Source organism: Poromitra crassiceps (genome assembly GCF_964638095.1).
Source record: "Poromitra crassiceps genome assembly, chromosome: 7".
Taxonomy (NCBI): domain Eukaryota; kingdom Metazoa; phylum Chordata; class Actinopteri; order Beryciformes; family Melamphaidae; genus Poromitra; species Poromitra crassiceps.
Window position 1 is genome coordinate 60,504,642 of NC_139628.1, and position 21,354 is coordinate 60,525,995.

Below are 21,354 nucleotides of genomic sequence, written 5' to 3' on the forward strand. Positions count from 1 at the left end.
GAAAGCGCTATGTGTAAACTTCATATACTGTATCTCAGTGGCAGCTGTCACATGGGAATGACTGGACTCAATGACCAAACTATTGGCCCATTTCCACCGCTGGTATCAGCGCGGCCCCGCCCAGCTCGTCTCGCTTTTTTGTCTCATTCCACTGATCAAAAACATGGACAGCCCGGGTTGAGTTGGGGTTGAGTCGTGCTGCTTTTGGTCCCTGCTCTGTTGAGGTTCCAGCGCTGTGGACCCGGTACCATACGGTGACGTGAAAACACTGCAGACGACTGATTGGTCAGGCAGAATCGTGTTTACTATTAATCTACTGTCAATGCTGGATAGCAGTTTAGTGGGGCTTACCTTCTATTCTGTTATTTCCATCAGTCTTTTGTGTTGCTGCCTTCGGCTCTGGTGAAATAAAATTGATCTCCTTGCTCAGCTTTAACATGACGGTGGTTTTCAATTGTTTTGAGAGAGAAGGAAGCCCTTGTAGTTGTAACGTTGGCTCCGCTAGGCCGGAGGCGGGGCTTTGGTAAAGCCACGGTCTTGCCTGGTGAGAGGCCGCCGGGGTAGAGGCTTCCCTTCTCCCTGCCGTCTCGTGATATCCATTCTCCTGGCCGATTGTCACATTTGCCCATGTACACTGTAGGTCATTTAGAGGCACCAGTATTTCATAATCAGTTTAAAAGTTCCATGTATGGATTTAATTTTAACATTATATGTTATAGGCTACTTCGGCTATGGGCGGAGGGCAGATATGCGGTCGCCGGTCGCTATGACGACCAGGTGTGGGCGGAGGTGAGTAAACTTGCTATGGAAGCAGAGTCTATATCAAGTAGAGCCGAGTAAGACCAGGTCGAGTAGAGCTGTACTGTGCTGTTATATGTGGTGGAAATGAGCCAAAAAAGGCACTTGGAGAGCACAAACTTACTGTTACCTATGATCCCTATCACTTACATTTGAAGTTAAATTGATTTCTTGACCCTTTAAACAATGAACACATTCGATTTGGAATCAAGTCATTATCATCTTTGTTAGTTTAAATAATCAATTCAAGGCCTATCTAATTCCACAGAAACCCGTTCTCAGTAGAAAGGAAGGAATCCAGGAAGTTGTAGTTCTAGCCTACAGTAGCTAATGATAAGAAATCCCTCTAGGTTACGAGCAGTGTTTGGAAACCTGATGCTCTTGCAGCAGAACAGGTAAAATGTGCAGTGACTCGACACAAGTCCATTGTTAAGGGTCGGGCACAGGTGCAGCATAAGTGTTTCCATCACATACACCCTTGAGCTGAAACTCCTCCCTCCAGAGACGACATGCATGACGTCAGTTAAAAGGGGACACGCCCCCGCCCCCCCTTACCTACTCCGGTGTCTACTCCTCCCTCCTCTATTTAAATACGGGGACTGAGGTGTTCCATCCTCACCTGGGATCCTTCTGAGGCACCACACATAAGAGGAAAGCTACAGCTCCACCAATTCTTTATTTCAAGGACCTGGTTCTCTTCTTTGCATCTCCTCCGTCAGATTAAAGGACAAAAGGATCTACAGGTACGTTACAATTGTACAATTATTTTCCAATTGTAATTTACCGAGCCATAAGTGATAGTGATGTTTTTATCATTATTTTATTGATATATTTTGTTTATTGCTGGATTGATGAAATTACTACTTGACAATGGCAGTTCGAATTTAATTCATATACGGTAATAGTGTTATTTTATGTAAGGTAGTAGCCTAATTAACACATATTTACATTAAAACATTTGTCTTTAAACATTCATCGTTTTTTTATATTCACTAATAAGAATATACTAAATTAATGTGGTAAATATGAAATGTTATATAATCTTTGGTTCAGATTCTGTTTAGGTTTATACATAGGTTTTTATGTTTTGTAATAATTTTAGTTATTAATTAGTCACAGTTTTTTTTAATCATATGATTTTAGAACTGGACAGTAGCCTACTTGACACCTCAGGCCCATGATTTCCTATACTGTGAGAAATGTATGTTAAATTATTCAGTGGAAAGTAAAATGATAAGTACAGTCTAATCTTAGTGAGTCCAATTTTTTTTTAATTCAAAATAATTTTTGGTTATACAATGGTACAGTAAATTACAATTAAAACGTTTTTGTTAAGTTAAAACTGATTTGTTAAATGTAGAATGGTAAATATATCTTCATCATATCTCATATATAATATATATATTATATAATAATACATATTGGAATCTTAAATATATAATATGCATTATTTTACATTATTTTCTTTTTATTATATGGTTAATTCAGTTGTAGAAGGGTAGCCTATACTAGTATTTCACACTTACAACAGCGATTTCTCATTTTTGAATTGATTAATTTGAAATATTTGTCTATGCTAATCCCTCAATTAAGACATTAGTATGGCTGATGAGCCTGTCCCAATACTTACTTGAATGATCTTTACCTCACCAACTCCAGATATGGACAACAAACTGGTCTTCCTCAGTGCTTTGCTTGTGGCATTCGCCTGGATGTCTGTGAGCACCAACGCCACGACTACGACTGCCGCCGCGACGACTGCCGCCGCAACTACAGCTGCCGCCGCAACGACTGCCGCCGCGACTACAGCTGCTGCCGCAACAACGAAAGCTGCAACAACGAAAGCTGCAACGACAAAAGCCGCAACAACGAAAGCTGCAACAACGAAAGCCGCAACAACAAAAGCTGCAACAACGAAAGCTGCAACAACGAAAGCTGCAACAACGAAAGCTGCAACAACGAAAGCTGCAACGACGAAAGCCGCAACTACAATGACTGCTGCACCTCCACTGGTAACCGACACCAACGTAACAGTTCTCACGGTGAGTGAAAATAAATACAAAACAGAAAGGCAAAGAGCACAGCAGAACAGAATAGGCTCAAATGATAACATGAAATAGAATGTAACAGAACAGAATAGAATGGAATAATTTCACTTTCATTCGCACATTGCAGCCCTCTTAAGTGTCCTCCCTCTCTCCTCGCATCATGCACACACAGACCACTATCTCAAAGGCAAACTGTGGAACGAGCCAGCTCTGTGCCAGCGAGCCAGCTGGCTGTGACCCATCTGTAGCCGGGTCCTGTTTCTTTGTTGCCATGAAGCAGACCAGCGGGCAGAACTTTGAGTTCTCTCTCTCAGGGGAGACAAGCGGCTACATCGCTACCAGCCTGTCCACCGACACCACAGCGGTATGTAAGGAACTCACTAGGACTATACACATCACATTTCTGTCTGCCATTGAATCTAACCCTCAACTGATTGGCCTGGTTTCAAGATAATTAAGATAACCAAACTAACGAAATGAAATGTCATGCAGATCTTGTTTCTTTCAAATCAGTTGTTTATGTGTTAAATCAGTTGTTTATAGGTGTTAAATCAGTTGTTTATAGGTGTTAATCGTTCTGTATCCGGTTTTGTCCCACAGGGAGGTAATGACACCACCTACATCTGCGCAAAGGACAACACCAATGTTACCTTCTTTAGTGCTTTGCTCGACAACAACATGCTGTCTATACAAACGGTGAGTTTTACCTGCCTCGTTGCGACAGTGGGGGGTTTGGGGGTGGAGATGGCTTAGGTATGGTAGGGCTGGGTGGAGATGGCTTAGGTGGAGTAGAGCTGGGTGGGGATGGCTTAGGTATTTTAGGGCTGGGTGGGGATGGGTTAGGTAGGGTAGGGCTGGGGGTGTGTTGGAGGTGGGGTAGGGCTGGGTGAGTGTTGGGGGCGGGGATGAGCAGCATGAACTCTCCACCTAACATTGTGTGTTTTCTTCCTCTATTTAAGTCCCCTGAAAAATATAAGTATCATAGATAACCTCGCCCCAACAAGAGCTTCATATACTGATTCAGTCCTCATGTCAGCTAATATACTACTTATGTCATTAGTTAGACAGTAATTAACAACTCGTTAAGTGTAAACTTCAAAGTAAAAGTCATCCTGGGTGTTATTGTGCTTGTCATTCTCTCCCCCTGGGTTGGTTCATCCTCTGCTTTTAGTTTGAAAAGTAAAATACTGATTAGGGACTTGACATGCAATGATTGAATCAATATTACTTAATATCAATGTCCCTCATTCATGTAGCTGTTTTAACCTGCTGCTCAGGCAATAGCAAGGCAACGTGTTCATTTAAAATGTTAGCAGCACATCTCTGTGGGATATGAATATTGTTTATACCGTTACACCATTGAAAAGACATTGGCTGCGTTTCCCAACAAAGAAGCTTCTTAAAGAGTTAAGAAGCTTCTTAAGGAGTTAAGAAGGCTCCAAAGAAGTGTTTCCCAAACACCTTCTTAACAGCCTTCTTAACACATCGCTAAAGAAGGCTCTTAAGAAGCATCTTAACTGGAGCTGTCCACCATCTCGATGTGAGAGGTCCTCTGCGGCCCACTAGATGGCACTCTGAGCCCACCAGTGGGCCACGACCCAGTGGTTGAGAAACACTGTTGTAGAATAACCTAATCGTGGTCATGTTAAACAAGAACTTCTTCTATTAAACATTATTTATTTCAGACATGGACTGCAGTTCAAATTGCTTTATATACACATACAACAAAATTGCGAGAAACACTACAGAATTTAAGGGACCTTGTGTTCTGTGAAAGGTGCATATAAATCCACAACATTCTTATTATAAAATGAATCCATTCTGATTAGAGGAATATAGCCTATGGTAAAACATTTAAAACACAAGTAACCATATTACATAGAGGAGAGATTTTCAAGTGTAACCCAATTTTAAACACTAAAGGGTGCATGAAAGAAAGGAAAAAGGGAAAAACACAAGAGGAACAGTGGACACAAGTACCGTAAATTCCGGACTATAAGACGCACCGGTGTATAAGCCGCGGGACCAAAATTGACTATTTTTTTCTTCTATAAGCCGCACCGGTCTATAAGCCGCGGGTGTTTTGATGTTTAATTACCATATGAAAGGGTTCGTGCACAGAGAGGAATGTCGGGAAAGCGATGGCTGTTTGGGGAAGCTCCCATTTATTAACATTTCAACAAAACAAAACAAAAGTCAGGTCACTAATCCCCAGACAAAATCACACAACAATAGGCTATATGTGCAGCAAACCTGTAACCAGAGAAGTCAAGTCACTAATGCTCGTCTTCCTCTTCTTCCTGCGTACTGAAACCACCAAAGTCCTCATCTTCAGTGTCGGAAACGAACAGGTTCAGGGTGGCTTCGTCAACCACTCTCCTCTCTCCTTCATTGTCACTCAAAACCAACGAACTCCTCTTCATCTATAGCTGTGTTTCCATTACAGTTTTTCGCAAAAGAATTGCGATATTTCTACAACTTCGACAATGTACAATTGCGACTTGTAGGCGTTTCCATTGAAGTTGCGTTTGAGTGATTCCCCGTTGCAGCAGCTGCCACAGTGATTACGCACGGGGATCTGCCCCATATCCCGTCCCCTGCATGCTCAAATCCAACCAATGGTCAATGGAAATCCCAACATGAAGTTACAATGCATATAAACGAGCCTGATTATCAATTCAAAAGAAAATGAGTCGCAAAATGTTGCTGGCTGCGTGAATGCAGTCAGCGCGACAGGCAGAGGAAAAAAGGTAGCCTAATAGCCTACAACTGGTCCGATTTAGAGATGGAGGGGGGAAAAGGCTGATTTGGTTCTATAATTGCACCTGAAACGTGTGCAATGTATTAGCCTACTCACAGTCACTGTATTCACTTCAGACAGCACCACCGCACCAGTGTGTGCTTTTCATCCTCTCATCTCGCCGCTGTGCCAAATGCGCGCACACAGGCAGCCTGCTGTCACCATGGACCGATTTCTGCCATTAAACATTATCTAATTTGCCCGGCTACGCTTTTGCACAACACTCGTCTTTCTGCTAGGTAGCGTTGCTTCAAAGTTTTCCACTTGCTGCGGAGGTTTTGACACGGCTATCGAACCTTACTTACCAAACTTATTTTCCGCTCCTTTTCCAAGGGATAATATGGGTCACATGACGTGCAAATGCGAAAAATGTGTTTCCATTACACTTTTGCGATAAACTGCTATATCGACACGTCTGAAAAACCACCTCATGATCATCTACTGCTCGTTCTCATGCTGTCGAGAACGAGCAAAGCTTTTTTTTGGTGAAAGAATCCTCCAGGGCGCTTCTTGTTAACAGTCCGAGTGAGTGGCAGGTCGAACGTCAAAGGCACTTCATCCATATTTATGATCTGCTCCGGTTCGATGGAATATTCCTTGATCTTCCTTTGTGTGAATTCGCCGAAGTTTGTGATTTTCTCCTGGTAGTCGGGGGAGGGAGTTGATGGGCTTGTGGCCGTTTGCTTACCGTAATTACCATATGTAAGTGGTCACGCACAGAGGGGATTGTCGGGAAAGAGATGGCTGTTTGAGGAAGCTCCCATTTACCGTATTACCGTAACATTTCAACAAAACAACATAACACAACACCACCGTTGTTTATTTTTACAGTGCACACAGTGTCCGCGGTGTGGTGAAAAGAGGGCAAGAGAGGAAATTAAAACAGAAGTGGATTTATAGTTAGAAAGAGTGCTAAAAAAGAGAGATTTTTTTTTTTTTTTTTTTTTTTTCTGAAAAAATCCATAGATAAGACGCACCGTTATATAAGCCGCAGGGGCCAAAAAACGGGAAAAAAGCCGCGGCTTATAGTCCGGAATTTACGGTATCTCATTTTGCCTGACGCGGCTGGATCTGCCAGTGTTTCGTCATTAAGAAGGTGTTAAGAATGCCCCAGACCCTTCTTACAAAACCTTCTCAACGAAAGATCATCTTAGCGCTAAGAAGCTTTTGGGAAACGCAGCCTTCTTAACGGAAGATCATTTTAGGCTAAGAAGCAATCGGGAAACGCGTTGGCTTCTTACGGGAGCCTTAAGAAGGGTCAAAGAAGCTTCTTAGCGCTAAGAAGCTTTTGGGAAACGCATGCCTTCGTAACGAAAGATCATCTTAGGCTAAGAAGCAATTGGGAAACGCGTTTGCTTCTTAAGGGGGCCTTAAGAAGGGTTAAAGAAGCTTCTTAGCGCTAAGAAGCTTTTGGGAAACACAGCCATTGTCATCTGTGTCCTGTACTAAAGCGAGTGTGTTCGCTCTGCAGATGGCGGTGAACTCAGTGAAGGCCAGTGTCAATGGAACAAAAGTCCAGTGTACATTTGCTGCCACCATACCCAGCTCTACTACGAGGGCAGGAACAAGCTTCTCCACCTCGGTCTCCACTGGAACCTACAACGCAGGTAAGTCAATGCATTTAAGATACACATATACACACATAGACCATGCACACACATAAAGGTAACACACTCACAGCAGAGAAACTGCACTAAAACTAAAATGTTCAATGATAGTATATAGTAGGGGTGTCACAATATATCGTCCCACGAAATTTCGCGATAGTAAAACGTCACGATATGTATCGTTGAGATGAAATCTCATATCGCAAAAAAAAAAAAAAAAATTTTTTTTTTTTTTTTTTTTTTTTCAAAAAATAGACTAAGAAACGTCTTTGTTTGTTGAAGTTCAATGTGTGGAAAGTAGTTCAGTTGAACAAGTCTCTGAAGAGACACATGAGAAGTTATACAGGAGAGAAACCATTCAATTGAGTTTCTGGCAAAACTGTTTACTTGACAGGAAAAACTGAAGATGCATAAAAAATAGACTAAGAAAAGTCTTGTTGTTTGAGTTTGAAGAAAAACTGAAGATGCATAATGAGAATTTATACTGCTGAGAAACCTTTTAGTTCAAAGTAAATCTAAGTGACGGTGTAACTCATTCTATTTCAAGATAAGCCTTATCTCCAATCTCATGTTTTTTCTAGTTGTTATTGTAATAACAATTTCCCACAACAGCATGTTTTGTATTTGTGCATTTCAAATAAAATACTACTTTTCCAGTCATATATTGTCATTATTCAAGTTTAAAAAAATATTGTTAAAATCGTATCGTATCGTATCGTTATCGTGAACCCAGTATCGTGATACGTATCGTATCGTGAACTGAGTGTATCGTGACACCCCTAGTATATAGTATACACACATAATGGATTTCTGAACACCATACTAATCCTATTCTCCCATTTGCTGATGACATACTGCTAATATTTTGTCTTTTGCTCATGCCCTTAGGTACTGGTTCTCTGGGAGCCCCCACCGCCAAAGTCCAGACCAACGTTGTAGACCTGTCAAACACGAATGCCACCATCACCAACCTGGCAAACAACGCCACCACCAACACCACCTCCACACCACCCACCACCGCCGGCGCCCACACCATCACACTCCAGCACTCTCTGTCCCAAGGTAAATACAAGAGAATGGCTTGGTTCCGCACAGCATCTGAAACTGGGATCTTCTCTGGCCATAATATTATGAACCAGTCTCCAGTAGTAAATGCATTTTCTACATCAGCTGTTGACCACACTCCACCTGGTGTGACGCTGCAGAAATAGTTGACTGCAGCTGTTTATTTGTCACCTGTCACACTAGTGGCAATACATTAAATCAACTATCTTAAGACTTCACAGGCATCCTTTACATCAAAACCACAAACAGCCACATTTCCCTTCTCTCATTTAAAGATGAAATGTGTCTGTTGGTATAAAGACTAAACCCTGTTTTTTCTTTCTTTCTCTGTCTCTGTTCTCTATTCCCCTCAATCCAACAGTTCTGCTGATCATTGCAGGCATGGTGTGTCTGGCCATGCTGTAAGGAAACTGATGACTGAAGCCAAACCCCTGAGTGAAAACAGGAGAAGCATCAGAACTTTCCTATCCTCCATATACATCACATCTACCATTGAGCATATTTATAAGTCCCATCACTGCAAAGCATCTCACAGGAGAAGAGTTTGTATCAGAGAATCACATCACATGGGGGAGTTGATCCTTTACTAGACCTGTTACTCTCAGGACGTCCCCACACCTTTAGGATCACAATAACTGTTCTGTCAACTCACTATAGGCTCAAGGAAAGACACATTTTCTAAAGTCCTTTGCCAGCTAACACATCACATTATGTTCTGTAGGTCAAAGAAGTCCATTTTTTAAGTGTTTTTATTTGAGTGTTATATGCAATCCTCGCCTGCAGTAGACCTGCTCCTCCCCTGCAGTAGACCTGCTCCTCGCCTGCAGTAGACCTGCTGGTAATAAGAACTTTAGGCATGTACCGTTACTGTCAAGTGAAAATCTCATAACCCTGACCCCCACAAAATATCTCTGTAAAATTTCAAAATCACACGCGTGTCAATCTGTAAAATACCTTTTTTTAATGCAATTTTATTTTCGTCAAAAGTTGAAGGCTCAGGGATAAGGTTTCTCTCTGACAATGGCCAAATGAAGACTTTTTTTTATTTTAACATGATTCTGTTTTGTTCACCCTGAGAATCAGATGTACCCTCAGGTATGTTGTCTATTGTGTGTGTGCTGTGTGTTTTGTGTACACACACACACACACACATGAGACAAGCAGAGTGTGTGTGACTGCACATCTGCCTGTGTGTGCTGTGTGTTTTGTGTACACACACACAAGACAAGCAGATAAACACTTCATATTTATCAGTGCCTCCTCTCCTGTCACTCATATATTAATGCCAGTAGATGGCAGCATGAATGTTTTTGTGTATCTGTACTCTTCTGTCTGGTGTGAATGTGGAGAGAGTGAATGAGAACCGTGTCAGTTATAAAATACTGCTTTAAAGATGAAGCCTTCATTGGCTGATATTTGCATGTGTGTGTGTGTGTGTGTGTGCGTGTGTGTGTGTGCGTGCGCGTGCGCGTGCGTGTGCGTGTGTGTGTGTGTGTGTGTGTGTGTGTGTGTGTGTGTGCGCGTGCGTGCGTGTGTGTGTGTGTGTGTGTGTGACTGTATGACCATGCATGGGTTAGGGTCTCTCTTGAAGGAGAAGCATTATTGCACTTTGTAATATTTAATAATGGAGTTTTTATTACATATTTTTGAAATAAATGTTTTACTCATACTGATTGCCTTGTTGTCATTTATACTAGAAATATTGTGCGCTCCTTTCTAGCATCCCTCCCCCTTATTTTTACCATGCCTTGTTGGTCCACCCTCAAGGTCGCAGATGCAGCTCGCCCACTTCACGCATGTACAGCTGAGCAATTGTGTGCTGGGCGCCTGATTATAGTAGTGAGATTATATTATGTTATATTATATTATATTATATTATATTATATTATATTATATTAGATATTAGATATTATTGGCATTCCTACTCGACACTGACAGCAGCACCGACATTTCACACAGACATTCCAATAAAAAAGATGAAATCAAATTTATAATGCTTTTTTTAAGTAATGAAAACGGAACAGAAAATTATATCTAATTACTTTGAAAATTATCGAGAAAATGGAGAAAATAGAACTTCATTATTATGCGGAGAAAACATTACTTTATTATAGTGAGAACAGAGAAAGAACAGAGACCTAAAATAAGAAAAACTTAATTATGATAGAACTGAATCAAATATAACTATAATAATAATAATAATAATAATAATGCATTCAATTTATCTAGCGCTTTTCTACGTACTCAAAGTCACTTTACAACTATAAAAGCAGAGAAAACATAACTAACAGAGATAACTACAATTTATAATGAGATCATATTTAACTTTATACTTAAAAACTGATAACTTAAAGTGATAATCTCTTGAAGATTTCCATTTTGTTCTCTTTGGCGACACCTATGGTGATAAGCGGTAATTGCAGGTGAGATCCAAACGCTGTTGCATGTGATGTTAGTCAGTTTGTTCGGCCATAGTCACCACCTGCAATGCTAGCAGAGACCGGGGGGGGGGGGGCTTATCTTAGTTCACAAAAGAGTTGTCAGGAACCTGTAGTAACGTTAGTCACCACACCCAGGTCATACTGCTGCAATACTGAGAATGCAACTTGCTCCCATCAATGGGCCATAGGCTCAATCACCATTGTGTTAACTCAGTTGGCGAAAGATAGTGACTTAACAGACATTTATTTACATGAAAGTCTTGGAGATTATAACTTTAAAATAGAGAGAAAATAACATTGTTTCCAGTATTGTACGAATCTGCTGCTGAGTCTTTTTGCTTGGTTTGTTTTTGTTAATGTACAATATAGTGGCCAGTTAACTTAAACTTAAACTTTTTGACAACATATTTATGAAGAAAAATAAAAGGTGTAGAGCATACAGAAATAAAAAACTTTACCTCGGGACCCCTCCGTCAAACTCCTGAAGTTTGCAGATGACACAATGATCATCGGCCTCATCCGAGATGGTGATGAGTCCGCCCACAGGTGGGAGGTTGAACAGCAACAGCTGGCCCTTTGGTGCGCTCAGAACAACCTGGAGCTGAACAAGCTCAAAACTGTATAGAGATGAGAGTGGACTTCAGGAATCCCCCCCCGCCGCCCACGACCTAAAGTGGGAGGCTAATTTGAAGGCTTAAGGTGCGTTCACACCGAGATATTTATTTTTCGCTCTGTCGCTCAAGTCAACCCTTTGGAATCGCTCTGTCGCTCTGTTTAAATCGCTCATCAACAGGCACACGAAATGACGGACATGTGGGGGATATAACGTTACGCAATGTCATGATATTTGTCCACTACGAGCCACCGTCATTGTTTACAAGCTAAAGCCTATCAGCGTGCTCCTAATGTGAGCTCCATACCGGTAGGACAGACTTCACTTCATGTCAGCTGTCAGCCTGTCAATGCGGTTTGTTGCCACACAATAAACCAGCGGTTTGTTCAAAGCCAGTGTGATCCTTGACTCGCTCTCACACGGCAGCCAATCAGCTTTGAGCGGCGAGCGACTGATGCCAGCGTATTTTCGCTCGAGTTGAGATATTTCATCTCGAGCGACGAGCGTATTTTCTCCCTATCGCTCTGTCTCTGCCGCTCGGACGCCCAGCGATTTTTCTCCCAGGCGAATATACGCTCAATCGCTCGTTTGCATTGACTTTGTATGTAAACTCGACGCCAGCAAAAAACTTTAATAGGTCGGTGTGAACGCACCTTTAGCGGAGATTGTACTTATACTTAGACCAGCTCAGGAAGTCTCAGACAGGACAGACAGCACCGCAGAGAAAATCGTCAGTGCCAACCTGCCCTCCATCCAAGACTTGTATTCCTCCAGAGTCAAGAAAAGGGCAGGAAAGATCATCACTGACCCATCTCACCCTGGCCATGATCTGTTTGACCTCCTCCCCTCCGGCAGGCGCTAGAGAGCACTGTACGCCAAAACCACCAGACACAAAGACAGTTTCTATCCACAGGCCATCACTCTAATTAACACTTAACCCATTGATACCTGATGCAGCATTTGCGTGTATATCCCTCATTTGTGTGCGTATCCCTTTAAGACCGCGAACCGCGTTAACGCGGTTCGTGGTCTTAAAGGGATACACACACAAATGCTGCATCAGGTATCAATGGGTTAAACCAGCCACTTGAACACTTAGCTGAAGCTTACTGTTGAATAACACTCTCACACACACACACACACACACACACACACACACACACGCGCACGCACACACACACACACACACGCACACACACACACACACGACTTGATGCACGTTTACTGGGCCCACAATATCTGACTCAGTGCCTCGTTCAAATTGAACGGCATATAACTGCAATATCTGGAAACATCTGTATATAAGCCTTTGTCATGTGTGGCTTATATACTGTACATGTACATTCTTTCATGTACTTTTTCACATATTTAAAATAGACACTTTACACCACACTTATTTTATATCGTAGTTACTGCAAACTTTAGATTTTTTTTTAAATGTACCTGTCCCTTGTTTGTTTTCACTTGTGCATATATACCATTTTCTTCAGACAGAACATCTAATAGTTGATTATGCTGATGCTCAACACAGGCCAGCATGGAGGGTGTGTGTATGTCCACTTGTGTCTGTGTTGCTTCCTCCTTACTGGCCCTCTAAAGTTCTCTCTCTCCCCTCCTTAGGTCACCTTCGTCTGTCATCATGGGACCGGCTCTCGTCACCGCTATACTGCCCCCTGCTGTTCCGCTTGCTCGTCGTCACCCTGACCCTTCGTCGCCCCCCATCCAGTCACCTGTAATCAACACCCTGGTCTCTGTTTGCATCGGAGCTCACAAGGTTTCTTCCCAAATTTTCTTATTAAGATTTTATTTATTTATTATGGGAGTTTTTCCTTGCGTACATTGATGGACCCTGGCATGCCAAGACCTGTTGGTCAGGTCGTGGTGTTTATTTATTAGCTGGATTCTTTGGTTGCCAGGTGTTCAGGTTAAGGTGAGGGTAGGTTAGAGTAGGTTAGGACTAGACTGTAGATTAGCTAGATTATTTGGTTGCTAGGTGTTCAGGTTAAGGTGAGGGTAGGTTAGAGTAGGTTAGGACAGTCTAGGTTAGGCTGTAGATTAGCTATAGATTATTTGGTTGCTAGGTAGCTCAGCAGAATCAGAATCAGATCAGAATCAGAAAGACTTTAATGATCCCCAGGGGGAAATTGGGACAAGTTACAACTGCTCGCACTCAGGCATGAAATATCCACATAACACAACATAGCATAACATAACACAGTATCACACAGTATCTCCCTAAACGTAAAACAGTCAATACAATAAAATAAAATGCAGTAAAATGCAATAGAGTCAAATAAAATAAAATAGAATAAAGTAGAATTGTAAAGTAGATTGTAGGAGGAAGTGCATCTCTGTTTCCACCTCACCTGTCAAACAGTGACCACATGTTCTGTTTTCTTTTGGTTGCCATGATTTCTTATGTCTTCCTGTTTTGATTGCCAGTTGGTGGTCACTGAGCCTGTACCTGGTGAGGATCTGTCTCTGCTTCCTATCTCTGACAGTAGAGAGATATTCTGCCAGTTCCTAATCTCTGTTTAGGGCCAGATAACATTATAATCTACTTTGGCTTTTAGTTTCTTCTTTCCAATGATCTAAATAGGTTTCTTTACATTGCTTTATAATTGGGTTGACTCTGATTGGTGTTTGGGAAGCAAACTTCTCTCTCTCTCTTCTCTCTCTCTCTCTCTCTCTTCTCTTTCTCTCTCTCTCTCTCTCTCTCTCTTCTCTCTCTTCTCTCTCACTCTCTTCTCTCTCTCTCTCTTCTCTCTCTCTCCTCTCTCACTCTCTCTTCTCACTCTCTTCTCTCTCTCTTCTCTCTCTCTTCTCTCTCTCACTCTCTCTTCTCTCTCTCTTCAATTCAATTCAATTCAATTGGCTTTATTAGCATGACATAACACTGTACATATTGCCAAAGCAAGCGATTAGACATGAACAGCTAAACATTAATTAGAAAACGTACTATATCAAACCAACATACAAGACTAACGAATGATCTGTTGTCAGATATAGTAGCAAGTTTCTAGCAACATCAAATAACATCCTTTGAATAGCAAATAAACTATATATATAATAATATACTCTTCTCTCTCTCTTCTCTCTCTCTCTCTCTCTTCTCTCTCTCTTCTCTCTCACTCTCTTCTCTCTCTCTTCTCTCTCTCCTCTCTCTCTTCTCTCCTCTCTCATTCTCTCTTCTCTCTCTCTCCTCTCTCCTCTCTTCTCCCCTCTCTTCTCTCCCTCCCCTCTCTTCTCTCACTCTCTCTCTTCTCCTCACTCTCTCTCTCCTCTCACCTCTCTTCTCTCAGTCTCTCTTCTCTCTCTCTTCTCTCCCTACCCTCTCTTCTCTCACTATCTCTCTCTTCTCCTCACTCTCCTCCCGCTCTCTTTTCCTTTCGCTCTCTCCTTTCTCTCCACTCTTCCCTCTCTTCTCGTGCTAGCGCGACATGCTTTTACCAAGTATGACGTCCTACCGGATCAACATCCCACATCCAACATTGCAATCAACCAATCACAGCCCTCTGACAGCACACTGATGATGTGAGAGGGTAGTGATTGGTTGATTGCAATGTTGGCCCAGGACCAGAATGTGGGATGTTGATCCAGCAAGACGTCCAACTTGGCAAAAGCACGTCGTGCTACCTGCACCGGGGAATCAGCAGGGGCAGGCGCATAGAAACAGCAGGTTGCAGCTTGTCTATGTAGAAACCTGCAATCTGTCTTGCTGCCACATGGGGAAATGAGCAGAGTGGCGAGCACATCTGCTGCTCTGCTCTCGGCCTTTTCCCCTCGCAGGACGCACGGCAGAGCTGCGACCTGTTGATGGTCGACTGTGCGTTTTCATGTTGTTCAGCAGGACAATACGAGGAGGGTGTGTCCGCTCTGCCTGCAGTCTTCCACAGGGACTGGGAGACCGCAGCAGAGCATCACAGGTTATACTGCGTAACCACTCCTCGCTATCCACTCTTGTGTGGGACAGTGTGGGAGGCTGGTGCCGGTAGCGTGGAACAGCTAAAATAGGCTTTTAGGGATTTGGGAGTAACTTCAATGATGAACGACTTACAAAAGAAAAAGAATGACAGAACAGATAGGTCAAATATCAAATAGGTGCCAGGCGCGATCTGGGAGGTCCCGGATCTTGTTTCCCGGGAGGATCCGTCCTGGGCTGGAGTTGGAAAGGAACACGCCTCAAATTATTTGTTTTTCCATTTAATTTCCTTCGTGTCGACACTCCTCCTTCCTCTGATTAAATATTGGACCAGAGTAAACTGAGGTGTTACATCCTTACCTGGGAGCCTTCTGAGGCAGAAGTTCACCTGTGAGGAAAACCACAGCTGCACAAATTCTCTATTTCAAGGACCTCGCTCTCGTCTTTGCATCTCATCCATCAGATTAAAGGGAGGAAAAGATATACGATACATACAGGTATGTCATTTTCAATTGTAATTGACCTAGTCATAAGAGATAGTGATGTTTTATAATTATTGTATTTACATAGTATTTGTTCATTGATGGATTTATCAAATTACTACTTGAGGATGGCAGTTTAAATGTAATTCATATACAGTAAACTAATAGTATCCTAGTAATTAAGGGCATTTTCACACATGTTGCTCCCTGACTTTTTTCCGATTCAGGAGTTTAAATGATACTATTGTTGCATTTGTGCCTTTGTTTGTGTTCATACAGCCACAAATCAAACGGTCTAGATAGGGTTATTGCCAACCCTCCTGGATTGGCCAGGAGACTCCGCTAGTCTCCGGGGGGGTGGGGGGGGTGGGGGGGGGGAGGTGGAGGGATTTAATTTGCAGAGATTTCTCGACGGCTGAAATTCTAAGAATGTGTTTCCGTGGCTGAAATTATGCGAATGTATGTGTGTGTGTGTGTGTGTGTGTGTGTGTGTGTGTGTGTGTGTGTGTGTGTGTGTGTGTGTGTGCGTGCGTGCGTGCGTGCGTGCGTCGTGTGTGTATAGAGTGTGCATGTGTTCGCACGCGTTGGGGGCGTTGCACGTCAGGGGGGGGGGGTGTTTCGAGCGTGTGGCCAGGGGTGGCTCTGGCCACACCCCTGAAATCTGATTGGCCACCAAGTGCCACTCCAAAATCCTGAAGGTGCTGGCATCTGTAATCTACATTCCTGTTTTCAGAGGCTGCAGCACTCTCATTTTTAAAGCTACAGGGTGAAGATATACTGATATCATATTAAACTACCAACTAAATATTATTTAGTCAATAACGCGCCAAAGTCAGGGTACATTTTGGCGAAGCAAAACCCATTTTTACTAAATGCCGCACTCAGTGACACCCTTGCTTGAGTCTGTGCCCGACCGTGGCCCCAGTCATAATGGCCTGGACACACCGCTGGCGCAGAGAGATAGAGGGCGCACACGAGCACGCGCCTCTCATCCACACGCAGGCTCACACACCTCTGCCTGCAGCCTCACACACCTCCAAAATAAATAAATAACTATAAATCACCACAATAACCATATGCCTCTGCCATCAAGTCGAGTTGAGGTCTACATCCGTGTCTGTCCAGACTTGTAAAATATATGTAAAGACATTGAAGGAATTTAATAAAAGGTACTAAGTGTGTTTTTTGGCTAAATGGAAGTTATCACTACATTGGCATGCATGATGATACCAGTGAAGAATTTCCAGTGAGAAACACGTTGTCTTCACTTAGAGATGATCTTTACAGAGGAGCAGTGGCCTGTCTTCACTTAAGCCGTTTTCCCACATTCGCTTTGTACCGCTAAATGCCCGGAACGTGGTCTAATGCCTGCATGTGGGAAAGTCGTCGTGCCGGTATAAGCGCGACCCCGATGACGGGGTCGCGCACATTTGGACATTTCACCAGTTTCGAGCCAGTCAGAAGAGCGGTATGCGCGATAACAGGCGCAAGTGTAGAACGGGTCCAGTCATTTGCCGGCATGGGCGAGGTGTACACACGTTGCTTAATGTTCCAGCGGGCATAATCTAATCATTCGCGCACATTAAAGCAAACTGGCGAAATTATCTTGTGATCTCTCCTCTCTGCTGCCTGCTCGCTCTCTAGCCACAGTCGTTCAGTCCTCCTCCTTCAGTCACAGGCACAGCCCGACAGGGACACAGACGAAGCAAATGCACGAAGCGAAATGTGGAAGTATTTTGCTTACGTTGCCTACAGCGAAGGCAAGCCCGGACACATCAAACGAAGCCAGTCTGTAAAAAGTGCTTCAACGCGACGCAGGTGAACGGATAAACAAGCAAACTTATTTCACCATCAAGAGTTTTGCCGACACGTCACTCCCCACCCGCTCTGCAGTGCCGCCCCGCCCCCCAACATACAGGCAATTTCGCTGCGAGATTCCCATATGCGAGAGCCGAAGTGTGAAGGGAAATGTCCGATATTGACTTACAGGTAATTTTCCGGTACGCATGTGGGAAAACGGCTTTAGAGACGATCTTTACAGAGGAGCAGTGGCCTGTCTTCACTTAGAGACGATCTTTACAGAGGAGCAGTGGCCTGTCTTCACTTAGAGATGATCTTTACAGAGGAGCAGTGGCCTGTCTTCACTTAGAGATGATCTTTACAGAGGAGCAGTGGCCTGTCTTCACTTAGAGACGATCTTTACAGAGGAGCAGTGGCCTGTCTTCACTTAGAGATGATCTTTACAGAGGAGCAGTGGCCTGTCTTCACTTAGAGATGATCTTTACAGAGGAGCAGTGGCCTGTCTTCACTTAGAGACGATCTTTACAGAGAAGCAGTGGCCTGTCTTCACTTAGAGACGATCTTTACAGAGGAGCAGTGTATCATGCTGTCTTCACTTAGAGACGATCTTTACAGAGGAGCAGTGTATCATGCTGTCTTCACTTAGAGACGATCTTTACAGAGGAGCAGTGGCCTCATGCTGTCTTCACTTAGAGACGATCTTTACAGAGGAGCAGTGGCCTCATGCTGTCTTCACTTAGAGACGATCTTTACAGAGGAGCAGTGGCCTGTCTTCACTTAGAGACGATCTTTACAGAGGAGTAGTGTATCATGCTGTCTTCACTTAGAGACGATCTTTACAGAGGAGCAGTGGCCTCATAGGGAGCTTCGTCACAAAGACAATCACCTGAAGCTCAATATCAGCAAAACCTCTGAGCTTGTGGTGGACAACCAGAGGAGCAGGAGGCCCCATGTCCTGGTTGTTATCCGGGGGAAAGGAGGTGAAGAGGGTGGACTCATACAAGTATCTTGGGGTCCAAATCAATAGAATATAATATGTGATTATAGGTCAACTTAAAGGATTTTGGTGTGTGCAAATGTAAGTGACAGCATTTCCACAATTTTTGTATAGTGACCCAAGTTTTTTTTTTTTTTTTTTTTTTCAGTTACAGTGAAGCAAAACATGATTTTGAGCCAAATTCTAAGACATTCCCTCTAGGCATTCCTGAACAATTTTGCTAACGAGCATGGAACAGATGGTCGTGAGGTCCCATTACTTACTTGAATTATCTTTATCCCACCAAATCCAGATATGGACAACAAACTGGTCCTCCTCAGTGCTTTGCTTGTGGCATTCGCCTGGATGTCTGTGAGCACCAACGCCGCGAATACAGCTGCCGCCGTAACGACTTCCGCCGCAACTACAGCTGCCACCGCAACAACTGCCGCCGCGACTACAGCTGCCACCGCAATGACTTCCGCCGCGACTACAGCTGCCACCGCAACAACGAAAGCCGCAACGACGAAAGCTGCAACGACGAAAGCTGCAACAACGAAAGCTGCAACTACAATGACTGCTGCACCTCCACTGGTAACCGACACCAACGTAACAGCTCTCACGTTGAGTGAAAATAAATACAAAACAGAAAGGCAAAGAGCACAGCAGAACAGAATAGGCTCATATGATAACATGAAATAGAATGTAACAGAACAGAATAGAATGGAATAATTTCACTTTCATTCGCACATTGCAGCCCTCTTAAGTGTCCTCCCTCTCTCCTCGCATCATGCACACACAGACCACTATCACAAAGGCAAACTGTGGAACGAGCCAGCTCTGCGCCAGCGAGCCAGCTAACTGTGACCCATCTGTAGCCGGGTCCTGTTTCTTTGTTGCCATGAAGCAGACCAGCGGGCAGAACTTTGAGTTCTCTCTCTCAGGGGAGACAAGCGGCTACATCGCTACCAGCCTGTCCACCGACACCACAGCGGTATGTAAGGAACTCACTAGAACTATACACATCACATTTCTGTCTGCCATTGAATCTAACCCTCAACTGATTGGCCTGGTTTCAAGATAATTAAGATAACCAAACTAACAAAATGAAATGTCATGCAGATCTTGTAGATCTGCCGTGTAGTTTGTTTCAAATCAGTTGTTTATAGGTGTTAAATCAGTTGTTTATAGGTGTTAATTATATATATAATTATATGTTTATAGGTGTTAATCATTCTGTATCCGGTTTTGTCCCACAGGGAGGTAATGACATCACCTACATCTGCGCAAAGAACAACACCAATGTTATCTTCTTTAGCGCTTTGCTCGACAACAACATGCTGTCTTTACAAACGGTGAGTTTTACCTGCCTCGTTGCGACAGTGGGGGGTTTGGGGGTGGGGATGGCTCGGGTGGAGTAGAGCTGGGTGGAGATGGCTTAGGTAGGGTAGGGCTGGGTGGGGATGGCTTAGGTGGAGTAGGGCTGGGTGGGGATGGCTTGGGTATGGTAGGGCTGGGTGGGGATGGCTTAGGTAGGGTAGGGCTGGGGGTGTGTTGGAGGTGGGGTAGGGCTGGGTGAGTGTTGGGGGCGGGGATGAGCAGCATGAACTCCCCACCTAACATTGTGTGTTTTCTTCCTCTATTTAAGTCCCCTGAAAAATATAAGTAACAGAGATAACCTCGCCCCAACAAGAGCTTCATATACTGATTCAGTCCTCATGTCAGCTAATATACTACTTATGTCATTAGTTAGACAGTAATTAACAACTCGTTAAGTGTACATTTCAAAGTAAAAGTCATCGTGGGTGTTATTGTGCTTGCCATTCTCTCCCCCAGGGTTGGTTCATCCTCTGCTTTTAGTTTGAAAAGTTAAATCCTGCTTAGGGACTTGACATGCAATGATTGAATCAATATTATGTCCCTCATTCATGTAGCTGTTTTTAACCTGCTGCTCAGGCAATAGCAAGGCAACGTGTTCATTTAAAATGTTAGCAGCACATCTCTGTGGGATATGAATATTGTTTTATACCGTTACACCATTGAAAAGACATTGTCATCTGTGTCCTGTACTAAAGCGAGTGTGTTCGCTCTGCAGATGGTGGTGAACATGTCGTCAATGGTGAAGGCCAGTGTCAATGGAACAAAAGTCCAGTGTACATTTGCTGCCACCATACCCAGCTCTACTACGAGGGCAGGAACAAGCTTCTCCACCTCGATCTCCACTGGAACCTACATATACAACGCAGGTAAGCCAATGCATTTAAAATACACATATACACACACATAGATCATGCACACACATAAAGGTAACACACTCACAGCAGAGAAACTGCACTAAAACTAAAATGTTCAATGATAGTATATAGTATACACACACAAACACACACATAATGGATTTCTGAACACCATACTAATCCTATTCTCCCATTTGCTGATGACATACCGCTAATCTTTTGCCTTTTGCTCATGCCCTTAGGTACTCATTCTCTGGGAGCCCCCACCGCCAAAGTCCAGACCAACGTTGTAGACCTGTCAAACCCGAAAGCCGTCATTACCAACCTGGCAAACGACGCCACCTCTGCACCCGCCACCGCTGCCGCGACTACAACAAAGAAAGCCGCCACCCCCGCACCTACGGCCGGCGCCCACGCCATCACACTCCAGCACTCTCTGTCCCAAGGTAAATACAAGAGAATAGCTTGGTTCTGCACAACATCTGAAACTAGGATCTTCCCTGGCCTTATATTATTAACCAGTCTCCAGTAGTAAATGCATTTTCTACATCAGCTGTTGACCACCTCA

General features: G+C 43.5%; 2 protein-coding genes across 3 annotated transcripts in view; both read left to right on the top strand.

The window, feature by feature from the left end:
* The first annotated feature begins 1,405 nt into the window (after positions 1-1,405).
* Positions 1,406-9,987, top strand: LOC310779767 (uncharacterized protein). Its single transcript, XM_083640258.1, has 7 exons — positions 1,406-1,541; positions 2,458-2,840; positions 3,019-3,210; positions 3,447-3,542; positions 7,118-7,253; positions 8,142-8,315; positions 8,680-9,987. The coding sequence occupies exons 2-7, from the start codon at positions 2,460-2,462 to the stop codon at positions 8,721-8,723; spliced, it is 1,023 nt and encodes a 340-aa protein (XP_083496384.1). The 5' UTR covers positions 1,406-1,541; positions 2,458-2,459; the 3' UTR covers positions 8,724-9,987.
* Positions 9,988-15,577: 5,590 nt separating this feature from the next.
* LOC310779768 (uncharacterized protein) overlaps positions 15,578-21,354 on the top strand; it is a 72,067-nt gene continuing 66,290 nt past the window's right edge. Inside the window, exons 1-6 of one of the 2 annotated variants that reach the window (XM_083640259.1) lie at positions 15,578-15,791; positions 18,866-19,146; positions 19,355-19,546; positions 19,812-19,907; positions 20,648-20,798; positions 21,029-21,232. In XM_083640259.1, the coding sequence (XP_083496385.1) occupies positions 18,868-19,146; positions 19,355-19,546; positions 19,812-19,907; positions 20,648-20,798; positions 21,029-21,232 (922 nt within the window). In that variant the 5' untranslated portion in view covers positions 15,578-15,791; positions 18,866-18,867. The remainder of the gene's footprint in view (positions 15,792-18,865; positions 19,147-19,354; positions 19,547-19,811; positions 19,908-20,647; positions 20,799-21,028; positions 21,233-21,354) is intronic. The other variant, XM_083640260.1, reaches the window with a different exon arrangement.

What these genes read in the sequence shown, in the direction of transcription:
- LOC310779767 (XM_083640258.1), top strand. Translation starts at nt 2,460, where the DNA reads ATGGACAACAAACTGGTCTTCCTCAGTGCTTTGCTTGTGGCATTCGCC. An exon ending in CCAACGTAACAGTTCTCACG is followed by an intron (nt 2,841 to 3,018) that starts GTGAGTGAAAAT and finishes ATGCACACACAG; the next exon opens with ACCACTATCTCAAAGGCAAA. An exon ending in TGTCCACCGACACCACAGCG is followed by an intron (nt 3,211 to 3,446) that starts GTATGTAAGGAA and finishes TTTGTCCCACAG; the next exon opens with GGAGGTAATGACACCACCTA.